General features: G+C 43.0%; 1 protein-coding gene across 3 annotated transcripts in view; it reads left to right on the forward strand.

Annotated features, from left to right (window-relative positions):
- Positions 1 to 1,293: 1,293 nt before the first annotated feature.
- The window catches only part of rab6ba (RAB6B, member RAS oncogene family a), a 74,873-nt gene continuing 62,297 nt past the window's right edge, over positions 1,294 to 13,869 (forward strand). Inside the window, exon 1 of one of the 3 annotated variants that reach the window (XM_074636564.1) lies at positions 1,294 to 1,587. In XM_074636564.1, coding sequence (XP_074492665.1) covers positions 1,518 to 1,587 — 70 coding nt within the window. In that variant the 5' untranslated portion in view covers positions 1,294 to 1,517. The remainder of the gene's footprint in view (positions 1,588 to 13,869) is intronic. The other 2 variants (XM_074636565.1, XM_074636566.1) reach the window with 2 other exon arrangements.

Genomic DNA, 13,869 nt, shown 5'->3' on the forward strand with positions numbered 1-13,869 from the left:
TGTACATCGCGTCATCAGTTACACTGCGCATGTCTTAAAGCCCAGGCTTGCACAGGCTGAGCGGAGTTATTAAAAACATAACCTCCTTACAAGGCCTTCGGCCTTGCGGAGCGGTTTCAGTCCAAAATGGCGGCAGCGGCTGTTGTAAAAAAAAGCACAGTCATTTCATCTCTTTGCTTCTATAGTATACTCTTTGCTAAAAATCAAGATACCTCTGCCTCTCTGCCTTAATTGATTTTGACCATTCTTTTTCAAATCTGTGTCTCGCAAGTTCCCTAACTTTATGGGAGTGCAATATTAAATCACTGGAATATCCCTTTTAAAGGGACTATTTGTACATTTTTACAGGTATAAATCTACCGGGTCGGGGTGCCATGCGTGCTCGCATATGTGTGCTTGTGTGTGGCTACGCTGTTCAGACTGCTCCTCTGCTTGTCTTCACTCACACAACGCGCACATTCTCGCTCCACCTCACATTCATGCGCGCAACCTCCACACTGCATAAGAGTTAGTTTAACTCTGAGAATATCTAGTGAATGCACAGTGGACGTTTGTGCAGAAATAACTGCTGCAGCTCCTCCGGACCAACAGAGGTTTTCCATGTCTTGTGAAGTGACGGGGCTCCGCAGCGAGAAACGTTATCGTCTCTGACCGGGTGCCGGTGTCTACCTGTTCACTCCGGCTGCGGGCGGGACGATAACGTTACTCGCTGCGGAGCCCCGGAGGCTGAAGGAGCGGGGCTGAAGCAGGAAAAGCCGACACTAGGATCAGCATTGATTCATGGAGAGACCTTCATCTGGTCAGCTAACATTACTGCCAAGCAGGTGAAATATAGAGTGATATTGTGGTTTTAGCTGACGTGTGTCGCCTCACTGTTTTGAGCGATGCTCGTTAATGTCTATTTAGAGCGAGCACAAGCCCAAGCCCAATGCTGACTTTCACTGACTTAATGGCCACAGGTGTCGCTGTTAACAAGCAATTCTGATTCTTACAAACAGTCCCTTTAAGTATAATGTAAAAATATTAGCTTGAATGTTTTTTGCCACACATACACCCGTATGTACACAAACGTATACTAATGTCATTATAATTTGAGTAGAACCAAGAGAAGAGGTCCCTCCAGACAGATGAACCTGTGGGCCCTATAGCAGCACAGCTGACATGTCTGTCTGCTGCCTCTCCCTCTCTCCCTGACTCACATGACGTCATTTTATATCACGGCTGTCAGATGAACGGAGAACGAGGAGAGGCCGCGCATGCGCAGAAGCCCCCCGGTGAGGAGAGAGTCATCACGGAGCCGAGCCGGTGCAGCAGCAGCAGCAGCAGCAGCAGAGTGCTCCCATCACCAAGAGACAGACAGACAGAGAGAGCGGGGCTGAACGGAAACACAACCGCCTGCTCCACCCAGCATCCTCACCGACCAACACCGACCTCGAGTGGGAACAACACAAGTCCCCTCAGCCTGTCCTCAGCCTGTCCTCCGGTGTCCACAGTGTCTCCTCCTCCTCCTCCTCAACATGTCCGTGGGCAGTGACTTTGGAAACCCTTTAAGAAAATTCAAACTGGTCTTTCTGGGGGAGCAAAGTGGTGAGACGTGTTTTAATCCTCTTCTTAAGAAGTTCATCATGTGTTTAGTGGTGTACGTGGAGTTGAACCCGGTTCACCTGCTGCCGGGCAGCAAGTTCATGTTGATGGAGACACCTACATGCAGCCATAGCTGTAGTCTGGAGGTTATGCGTCTCTGTTTGAGTTGTTGGGTTTAAACTGGAGGATAAAAACATGTCTTCACTGGTGAAATGTGTGTTTGTGAGGGTGTGGAGGAGGAGGGCATGATTTTAATCACATTAGCAGCCTGTAAGGCTTCACATACTGGAGCCTGCAGTCTCTCTAAGTTCAACAGTAACATTACAGCTTTAAGCTGCCTATTAGTTAGAAACAGCCCGGACTGGCTGTTAGGATTTATACAGGGTGGGTTTCACATGAGTAATGCTGAATATGTGCATGTAGCTTGTGTGTGATGCTGTGGATGATCCAAGTTGATAAATATTCCTGTGTTGAGACTGAGACACACCCAGTGTGTTGTCAGTGGCGATGAGATAACTTGTGTGGCTGCAGTCTGTCCTGGAGTTGTTCCAGTCTGAGCTGTCTGCAGAGGCTGACCAAGTTTGTGTGTTTTTGCATGATGACTTGTTCTATTAATAATTGTCTGAGTATTAGATCTCTGCATGGCGACATTATTGTGGGAGACTCATCTTTGATTTGTCTTTGCCGCCATCTCCACACCCTCACATTCAAAAGCTTCTCCTTTTTTTTTTTCGAGGTTTTCAATGTGGCAACAACAACATTGTTTTTCCCACAAGATTACACTGAGCTGAGCTGGGCTGAGACATGATTTGAATCTTTAGATTTACTTTGTCTTTTTGAACAGGGGCACGTCTGTCTACGGTCTAATTCAGAGGTTTGAGCAGCCAAATGAACCACATTAGTCATGGTTCAGTCCTTCTGTGGGTCCTATTGATCATCCAGTATAGTGGGGGGTCATGCATTACATAGTATATATTGTTCAATTTACGACACCATAGCATACGTATTATCTAAATAATAGTGGATATATGTTGTCTGATATCTGTACAATGGAGCATTGGCTCTATACCCAACAAGGGGTAACACTGAGATGCTTTAACTGAACTTAAAGGTCCACTATACGATATCCAGAGCATTAATATGGCAGCAAACAACTATTGTCTATGTAAAGATATAGAGGAGTAATGTCTACCTGAGCAGAGAATGAAGTCTCTCTCCCTCTGTGTGTGTTGTAATCCGAGGTTCTCTCTGCTAAATTTACATATCCGGGCCGGCTGCAGGTGCTTTTAGTGCATGTTAGTGCATGTGAGCGTGCCCCACTGGCTAGCTAATGGCCGCTGCTCTGCACTGCTCTCATACAGCGATTACTGCTGATAACGCCGTCAAAGAACGTATACTGCCAAGAAGTGAAAGTCAATTGTTCGTTCCATGGCAACATCAGCACACAACAGCAAAGCTATGCTTTCGCCATTTTGGACTGAAAGCGACTACCTGACTTCAGTTAAACGTTTGCCTAAAAAGTGCCATACAAAAGTAAAACAAAATTATTTCTATTCTATTGTCATATTCTACCAAAATATCCTGTGTGGAACAATAAAATATTATATATAATAAGCATTTTCAGTCCAAAAATGGCGGCAGTGTCTGTTGTCAAAAAAATACCGGAGATTCGTCTCTTTTAGGGATGCTAATTTTAAAAAAATGTCCTTAACCGATAACCAACCCTCGTTAACAGATTATTAACTGTGAACTGACAAGATTTGTGCCTTACATGCAGCAGTGCGCCAGCTGCAGTGTATGAGCACAACAGACAACTGAGTCCCCAGCTCACTGTCAGGAGAGTTACTGTAGCATCCACGGTGCTGCGTTCACTGTCTCCAGTTCACTCGTCCGGGAGAGTTACTGTAGCAGCCACGGTGCTGCGTTCACTGTCTCCAGTTCACTCGTCCGGGAGAGTTACTGTAGCAGCCACGGTGCTGCGTTCACTGTCTCCAGTTCACTCGTCCGGGAGAGTTACTGTAGCAGCCATGGTGCTGCATGTAGTGTCATGGACATGCAGCCACTTTCCCAGTAACTCTCCACCGCACATTTAGTTTAGTTTAGAAGGTTGTCAGCTGTGTGTCTGCCCAGTGTAACAATAATCTGTCTGCCTGGCGTAACTTTAGCGAGTGTCCGGCAAACAGTGTGTGTGTTTGTGCTACGTTAGCAGCTCTAGCATTACCGGTGGCTTGTGCTCGCCGCCGCCACACACATAAGCTCTGTCAGCGCGGCGTAACTTTAGCGAGTGCCCGACAGACCGTGTGTGTGGCGCAGGTGAATGAGGGGTTGTTGGTGGCGTTATAGCTGTGAACGTAGGTGTAGCAGTGTGTGCGCAGTTTATTTGTCGGTGAATAAATGCTACGAAACTACAACTCCTTCGCTCCGCTCAAGTGAGCTCAAGACGGGAGCCAATTTCCTGTATTCTGCAACTCCGGCTCAGACTTTCTTAAGGTGGGCTGTTAAGGTGGACCAGCTTTTCTCCTTGAAGTGACGAGCCGCTCCGCTGAGTTTTGCTCAGCTTTTTAATTCATTATTAATATTTCTTTTAACCGTTTAACCAATAATAGGTTAAACGTTAAAATAATCGGTTAAAATGCTTAATGTCGGTTAACGGTTAAACAGTTAATTATTAACATCCCTAGTCTCTTTGCTGCTATACTCTTTTATGTCGTCCTGACCGGTGGCACCATTGCGGAAGCGTAGCACCCACCCTCCGGTTCCCCCAAGGTTAACACTGTTAGCTCTGTCAGCAGTGTTGCCTTTGTTTTCACTGACAGCACTGTTAGCACCGTTAGCTACGAGCTGCCGGCTCAGCTGTTGCCATGTTGAGAGCCATGCGGAGGCAATAGAAATGCTCCCAATTTCACATTTAGCAGAATGCATGCGGACAACGGATGAGGCCCTGCAGTGCTTATGGTTAAGACTAGTGCTGAAACAATAATCAATTAATTAAAAATATCAATTCGTAATCAATCAGAATCAGATTTATTTTGCCAAGTCCATAGGTGCAAGAAATTTGACACCGGTTTTATGCAGCTCTCTCATTGTACTTACACAGACATAGAAATAGCAAGGACAACAAAGCTGGACAAGTAAAGATGTGGATTGTTATGGACTCAAAACACGTGAAAAAATAGGTGTTTATATAATAATTATATAGAAAAGCACCAATGGCCAACAATGAAATAAGAATAAAATAAAATGTCTATATACAAGTCAATTGATCAATGAGGACACTTTCCTCTCTATCTTTTCACGGTATTTTCATCTCTAAATGAAAGTAAATTAGATATATAATAACATACAAATGTAAGCCTGTTGGTTGGCTTTTCTCTTGGGTAGTTTTGGGATATTAAGTGCCAAGCAACAAGCCAAAGGGGATTTGGCTGCACAAACATAATATCAGGGAGTGTACTGTATTCACCAGACCACGAAAATGGCTGAATGCTTTGACATTATAAATAATGACCAAACTGGGGAGATGGAGAGATAAAGACTCATCATTTCTTTTTCATTGAAAGGCAAAGTATTAAAAAAGGATTTATAGGTTTTCAGAATTGAATTGCGCAATTTTTTTAAACTATTTTTGAGTGTGTGTGCTATGTCAAGCTTTATTATTTAATATTCACCTGTCTTTATTGTCATTTAGATGCTGAATGAGCAACTGGTAGTAATGTTAAAGCAGAGGTTTATGGTGCTTTTTAGGTTTGCTGCGGCTCCCTTTCTTTTCCTTCTCTCGTGGAAGTCTTCTACCTGATTGTCAGATTCTGTGTATGTTTTTGAGCAGATTTTCTAAGTAATACAGGACATTTTATAATATCTAGAATAATTACAAATATGTGTGAGACATATATGAACATATTTGTTGTAGCTGACAGTAGGCCTGAATTTTTAATGAGGAACATTTCTCATCAATCAATCTTTTCTCATCATGGCCACTTAGTAGGGCTGTCAATCGATTCAAATATTTAATCACGAATAGTCGCATCACTGTCTATAGTTAATCGCGATTAATCGCAAATTAATTGCAAATTTTGTAATTGTTCAAAATGTACCTCCAAGGGAGATTTGTCAAGTATTTAATACTCTTATCGACATGGGAGTGGGCAAAGATGCTTGCTTTATAAATAAAACAGACAAATATTGTCCAGAAACCCTCACAGGTACTGCATTTAGTGTAAAAAATATGCTCAAATCATAACATGGCAAACTCAAGCCCAACAGGAAACAACAGCTGTCAGTGTGTCAGTGTGCTGACTACCTTTGAAAATGGCGATGCCAGTTTTCCCTCGCCAAAATTTAGTGTAAGTTTGGAGCGTTATTTAGCCTCCTTTGTGACAAGCTAGTATGGTTGGTATCAATGGGTTTAAAACTGAGCCCGCTACAACCTAAAAATCGTGTGTGTTGACTTGACTATGACTTGCCCCAAACTGCATGTGATTATCATAAAGCGGGCATGTCTGTAAAGGGGAAACTCGTAGGTACCCATAGAACCCATTTACATTCACATATCTTGAGGTCAGAGGTCAAAGGACCCCTTTGAAAATGGCGATACCAGTTTTTCCTCACCTAAATTTAGTGTAAGTTTGGAGCGTTATTTAGCCTCCTTCACGACAAGCTAGTATGACATGTTTGGTACCGATTGATTCTTTAGGTTTTTCTAGTTTGATATGATGCCAGTATCTTCACTCTAGCTTTAAAACTGAGCCCACGACAACCTAAAACTTGCAAGTTGAGTTAATGCGTTAAAGAAATGAATTAATTAAGTTATTATTGCGTTAACTTTGACAGCCCTACCACTGTAAATAACGTATGTATGTTATTAAATTCCATAATGGTGCAACTTCCTTCAGTCTTTGTTATAGCTCGCACATCGCTCATTAAAATCTGTTTTTTCATTAGCAAAAGAAAATTGACGTAGACATCTATTAATGTGTTTCTGTCTGTCTGTCTGCCCTTTTGTGATATATTATGCCACGCACTACAGAATTGCAGAGTGTCTTTGTGTATTGCTCTAATGATCACAGATCACACAATCAGCATTTCCCATAATTACTGCTGACATCACCACTGCATGGTAATTATGGTGACTGCTGTGAAGTTTTATCGGCAAGATTAACCTTTGGCCTAATATAATCAAGGAGGTTTGTAGGGTTTTAGAAAGTACGATGCAGTGGTTGGCCTCATTCTGTAGCTTGTTTGGTAAAATGGCTTGAACTCTGAAGCCACTGGAGACCCTGCAGGTCTGCACTGGTGACGGGTCTCTCCCAGCCAGTCTGGAGGAGTGAAGTCTGTGCCTGTTATCAGTGCGAGGAGGGGACTTTATTTGTCAACCGGCGCTCATCCATACAGCGGCAGCGCCAGCGCCAGCCTCGTGTTTGATTGGGTTGTCTCCGGTGGAGCTGTGTCTCTCTGACATGTCTGCTATAATTGCAGCTGGTGCCCAGGCGGGCGTGAATCCCGTCAGCTCTGCCACTATCATTTATTAATGTACACGACTGGACTCAAGTATGTCAGGAACGGGGGCATGAGCACAGAGGCTGCGGTGAAGAGACCACTTGTTCTCTCCGGGTTCCTGTGTACAGTCAGAGAAACCTCGTAATGGTGGAAGTCTATAAAGGGAAAGATGGCATGATGTTCTGTTTTTCATAAAAGAATGAGCTAACGTCAGAGAGGTGGGGGCTCCAGAGAAAGTGGGTGGAAGCAGGCAGAATGTTAAATGAGCTGTCAGGAAGTCTCTCCTGCTGCATACTTTTTTGGGTGTTTTCTACACTGCCTGTACAAAGGAGGCTGGCTAAAGATTTCCTTGACAAAGCTGAAGGCGTAAAGCAGGCCAATCAGCTGTTTCCAAGTCTGTGTGCCCACGCTCGCGGTGGAAACAGCATTTTGCAAGTTCCAGCCTCAGAGCATTCAACCAGGTCATTATTTGAACACCTCAGATTACTGCGTTTTATTGGGTCATAGATGTTTCTGCCATAGGCACGTTTTTCAAAGGAGCAATACTGCATGGTGCTTTTGTAAAAGCTAATTGTTTGGAGGTAATCCCCCTGCTGCATGCTTCGTTTCACCTCAGACAAACAGATGGGAATACGTTTGGTAGATGCATCCGCATGGCTGCCATGAGATTTTGCTCACTGAATCAAAATGCCATCTTCCATCTTTCACTGCACACAGATTGCCATCGCACAAACTAGAGCTGGCTTCAGAAATACTGCTGAATCACCGGACCGATATGCTTCAAAGTGGGGTTTGGTTGGTTGTCTAATGCATCAATCAGCGCGCCTCAAGGGAACAGCTTTCTAAGCAAATGAAACTCTGAGTTTTGGCTTGTGCAGCCGACACATTTCCTCACTGAGGCTGTGAAACCGCAGATGCAGATACTACATATTTACCCACACATGCACACATCAAAAACATGCAGCGCTTTTATACAGAAATTGTACCGTGATTAGCAGAAATCCTGTAGCAAACAGAAGCCACAATTCTGTCTGGATTTGTATACACCACTAATACAGTCTAGTAGGAAGTGCAGTAAAATAATCTTATAGTATATTTGGCTCAGTATAGGCAAGTTTGATTTGAAACTGACTTCTGAAAAACTGCTTCCGGGACTTGATACCAGATAATGTATGTGGGGCTCTGCACCCATTTCCTCCCAGAAACTGAAACAAATATTCAATGATGAGAATATTTTTCTGTTGTGAATCAGAGGAGGATGGAGATGAAATGTGTTGAGAACATTGCTGTGATTTTCATGTAGGTTGCTTTGTTTCATTTATTCTGTCTTTTCTGTTCCAGCTCCTTGAAACTCTATGCAACTACTTAGAAAAATGACAAAAGAATAATTCCATTGTAACACAAGCCATTAAGGAGTCATCTATATTTATCTTGATGTGTTATTAAATCTTTTATAAATGTAAAAAAATACCTGCCAGTCTAATAGTAAGAATAATTCAAAATCTGTTGAATTTCACTCCTGCCCAACTCGGCTTATGTAAAACGCCTCCAGTTTGACGATCAAAAGTCATTTCACCATTCAGAAATCTTCTTCCTGAAAACCCAAGAATTCAATGCTTTTCTTTACCGCAGTGCTCAGTGGGTCTATCATGAATGAAGTGCAAACAAAAGCAGAGAAGATGCCACTCACCTTCACATCTCATACAAAGGACCTCCAAATGACAGCCTTACCTCGGCCTTTTAACCAACTGTATGAACAGATATGAACTTAAATATTTATATTTGACCAATAGTCAGGAGTGTAGGATCAGTCAGTGTCACACAATTGTTTAGTGTATTGGTGGTATTAGTTATCAGAGAAAGATACTGAATGAAACTTACCTAAACCATTGATGGTGCACATGAAATTAAGTTTCCTTCATCAGGCCTACTGAACATTTAGCAGGACAGAACAACCAAGTGGACAATAATAACCTGAGATAACATCATATCAGTGAAGGTAGGCTACATCAGGGGTTCTCAAACTTTTTAAAGGGGAGAACATTTTCCAAGGACCCCCTCATTAATCGTAACACCGATTATGCATATGCTTACTACTATTTGTATTCTTAGAGGGCATTTGGAACTATTTGTATTCTATAACTTTTCAACCTAAATACTTTAGACATTTTCGATAGTGATAAACAGAAACAGATTTCATAGATACAGTACCACTTTGTTTTGCCCTGATAATCTGAGTGCTTTGTAATCAGATGTCGCTTTAGCTTGGCTGGCTTCATGACTTCGTTTGCAAGCACCTGAATACACATGACGCCCGATATAACTGTAGTCATATTTTCTCAATTTAGCTAGTTTGGGCTCAGCGTCACTTGATGATGTGGACTGACTCAAACATTTCTCCATGCTCGCCAGCTAGCTAGCTGGCTAATAAGCTACGCTTAGCAGCAGCAGGAACGGTTTGTTGCTCCCTGAATGAAGTGACTGATTCTTAGCAGATTAACTTGATGTGTCAAAGGTCAAAGGTCAACTTTATTACTGGTTCTCCTGTGCCTCCCTTCCCTCCAGCGGGCCCAGCAATATGGCCTATAGGCCTCCAGCAGCACGGTGTTGGTGTTGGCTCCCAGCGAGGACCTATTCTGTCTGTCTGTGGCGGGTTTGTCGCTGCCAGAGGGCCCCACTGGAGTCTGAGCTGAAGGAGGTTTTGGTGAACCTGCAAGATTTTGTTTGATTTCGTTCCTTTGTTTGTGTTGTATCTGTAAGGCTACGTGCCACTCCGAAGTAACTTTTGGTGTCATTTATTTTTATATACACGACGTCAAGCATCCCAACGAGAAATGTTACCCGAGTAAAGCTTTCATCATTGTGAATATATCCTTCCATTGCATACTTTAGTCCTTACTGTCATCTCCTTGAAGCTATATTGCCTGGCGCCCAGAAACTATATAATACACACTGCGGCACCTGGCTACACGGAACCGGCGTCGCCATGTTTCTTTTTGTCAAGCTGTCCGACCTAGCAACAGTAACTAAGGGGGTCGGGACTTAGGATCGGTCAATTAAGTAGATGCATGTTTTCCCTGCTGCAGTACCACACACGAGCTTGGTGTGTTGCTGTGTGGCGAATGAACCAGGGAAATATGATGCCACACCCAAGACACAGCACATTTCAACAGAATTGCCATGGGGATTTAGAAATTCTATTCTAGAAAACAGTAAAACCACAATATCCTGAAAATTGGTCAAAACAAAATCATTCCTTGTTGTGCAAGAGCATGTAATGCTGTCTGTGTAGAGAGCCTGAGGTGTGTGAAGGGTGGGGCAGATGAGTTCAGTTGGCTGCAGGTTAGAACAAAGTGGGGCGGGTCACAGGGCTTGTCTGGTGAGCTCTCTTTTGCTGAACCTCACCAGCTCTTCTTCAGCAACGAGGAACCGGTATTAACTAAAACACTGTTGAAGTGAAATGATGCTACCGATAAATACGTACAGGTTTGAATCTCAATTATACCTTCATAATATCTGTTCTTTTTGGGGTCTTCTTGTCCCGACATCCTTACATTCCACTTCAACTGAATCCTGAGGCAAAGCCAACAAGCTGTGGAGAAAAGAGTTTCCAGATCTTCAGTTTGAAGGATTTTCCTTGAAAAAGGGATTAAAGATAGTCTGTCGATATTGACTTGAAGCTTGAAGTCTCTGGGAGTCCAGAAGCAGCAGCCCTGCTGCTGTAATATTTGATAATCTAGCTTCATCTAAAGATAACTGGTCATCTCTTTCATTTCACATCCCATTGCATCTTCCCGGCAAGTGTTCTTCTTCTCTGATGGATTGGAGGAAACGACTTCCTGACAGCTTTGATCTGCTATTGATCGGCTCAGCTGCCCGCTAATGGGTATAATTGATCAAAAGACATCAATCCCAGCAACGTGCCAGGCTAGTCCCTCCATCCAAGGCTTTGGGGCAAGAACACATGTCTTAGAGCATGTGTGTTCTTTTCTTAGCTTGGCGCGCTGGGCATTTTTATATACTAAACAGTATATAACAACGCTAGAGGCGTGGCACAAGGGATGGCAATGTTGTTCTGTCAGTCGCTCCACCACTTCGGTCCAGACTGAAATATCTCAACAACCATTGGATGAATTGCCATGAGATTTTGTACTGACATGCATGGTCCTCTTAGGCTTAATCCTAATGGCTTTGGTGATCCCCTGACTTTTCCTGTAGTGCCACCATGAAGTTGATGTTTTTGGCTTTTAATGAAACAACCAATGGTCGTCAATCATGGTCAACACCAGAAGATGGATCCCACAGACTGTGGTTATTCCCTGCAGACATTGTGATTTAGCTGGAAGCACCGCTGTGCCTAAGTACAGCCTCACAGAACAGCTAGCATGGCTGTAGACTATGAATCTTGTTTTTACTTCCAACACAGAATTCCTTCACAAAAATCATATACTTTTGCACTTGAAGCCCCCCTTCAGTGTCTTTTGGCATTACTATGATTTTTCATATTGATTTGAGTCATTTCCTGACAATGTTGATTAGCCACACTATTTACCATTTTTTTTTGACAAATAACTTAATTTTGTGCTCAGAGTTAAAAAAAGATGGGGAAAAAACGGGAATATGATGTTTGGCTATAGTACAAGCTGCAGGTCATTCATCATCCTCCAAATGCGCAGGTGCACTCATGCTCCCTTGCGTCTGAGCAGCAAACCGATAAATCTGTTCATCAGTAGTTAGTTAGCTAGCTTATTTAGTTAGGTGTAGTTAGCTAGCCCAACTTGTTGTATTAGCTTACTGAGGGTTTTCATTTTATTTTTTTGGTTTCCTCCACCTTCGTTTAGTGTGATGTTTATTTTCACTATGGTATTTGTGAACAGGCAGTGGATTACACGGAATCCCACCGGCAGAATAAGCACAACACACTGACTGTCTCCCCTCACTCGCTCTCTTCTTTACCGTCTCCTGCTGGGGATAAATGAATGGTAAGCAGCTGATGCCTCACGCCGTTGCAGTTTCGGGATGTTTTGGAGGTTTCCCGGCCTCTAACATGTCCGGGTCAAAAGTCCGAAACAGCATTTCAAATGGCGGACCATAGCAACAAGTGTATCCGTACTGCTGTGCGCTGTGGCCGGTGCAACTCCTCGATGCAGCAGAGAAAGAATGTTAATAAAAAAACAGGAAGTAACACTGGTTGGAGGGGGACTTTAACTTGGGACAAGACTAGAACCTTAATCCTCATCTGCTAAGGTGCATGTTTCTGCTGCGACACATTTCACAGTGCATATATTGCAGATCCCTGAAGATATGTAGAAAAATCGAGGGGCCTAAAAATAATATTAACTGTAGTATTTTTTTGTTTTTTTTAATAAATTGTAACATTTTCCGACTTATTAAGTGGTGCTTTCAGTCCTGCAGGAGCTGGTCTGCAGCCAAGGAATACCAAGCAGAGCGACGGTACCTCTACATATGCTGCACAGGCAGCTGAGTGGGCGTGTTCCCAAAGGCCCATGGGAGAGCACAGCCTCACTTATACTCCCTGCCCAGAATAAAACAGAATTGCAAATCTGTCTGCTGCCCATGCAGCGATGTAGAGAAACTGTCTGAATCAGATCCGCCCGCCTGAGTGCCAGTGAAAAGATTTTGGAAGCAATATCTGATGACACAATTTCACAAAGGGCAAGAATAAAATGGTGAGAGTGGGTACCGGTCTTATTACAAATGTAACTTCTTACCCAGCTTTGTTAGAATAAATGTTATAGGAAAACTTGAGGAACAGGAACTTTTAAAGTACCTCACATCATTCAGGCAAAGAGACTATTTGCAGACCATTCTCTCTAAATTGTTTCTTAGAAATAGATTGGGCTCTCGCTTAATGGGAGCTCTTTTGAAGGAGAGAGACAGAGAATACCATTTAAACATAATCCCAGTTGCTCAAACAGAACGGCTCTGTGAATAAAATCCCCGCTGTGCAGGAAGGCTGTCATTTACCCAGCATGGGATGAGACACTTCACTGAGTTCAGCAGGTCTCCATCAGTGTTTACCCTTTCCCCAGCTCCCCAGATGAGCCCTCGTCATGGGGCTGCTTCAGCCCGAATGCAGCCTGCTGTAGCCTTAAAATGCTACAATGTTTAGTAGAGCTGGGACGATACGCACCATACTTACACTTCTAAGAGCTTTTACTTTGGAAAACATCTAAATTAATACATTAAAATGTTTGCTGTTCAGCATGTATGTAGTCAGAGATGTCCTGAAGTCAAATATCAGCCAACAACCCCAAAATCAAAGTATAAAGACATTATCCTCACTAATTAGTGGTCTTTTATTTTTAATTTATAAGGTACATGTAATGTTTTATACTTCTGGTGAATATAATCCAATTAATCTTATTTCCATATATTGTATGTATTTTGTATATACAGTTCCCTTTGTTAACACCTTATTTTGAAAACCGGACGTAGTCATACGTGAAGTATACACATTAACGCTATCTTCTCCAAGTCCGTTGCTAGCTCCCCCGTCAGCTCCGTTCTCTTTATACATCCATGGTCAGCTCCATCGGGTGTGTTTGAATGCATTTAACATAAATGTCAGTATATGGGTGCTCTACAGTTGTAGCGTCGGCCGATTTGACCACGGAGATGAGAGTGACGGCTGGCTTGACCGCACGTTACTGCAATACGATAACGTTTCCTGTCCATGACAGAGTTAGAATGCAGCTTTAGCCGTGATGTCTAGCTCTGCTTTTCCTGGCAATGTGAGAAATCCAAAGTGTTTCCATCCTTTACTGG

Source organism: Sebastes fasciatus, chromosome 5, assembly GCF_043250625.1.
Source record: "Sebastes fasciatus isolate fSebFas1 chromosome 5, fSebFas1.pri, whole genome shotgun sequence".
Lineage (NCBI taxonomy): Eukaryota > Metazoa > Chordata > Actinopteri > Perciformes > Sebastidae > Sebastes > Sebastes fasciatus.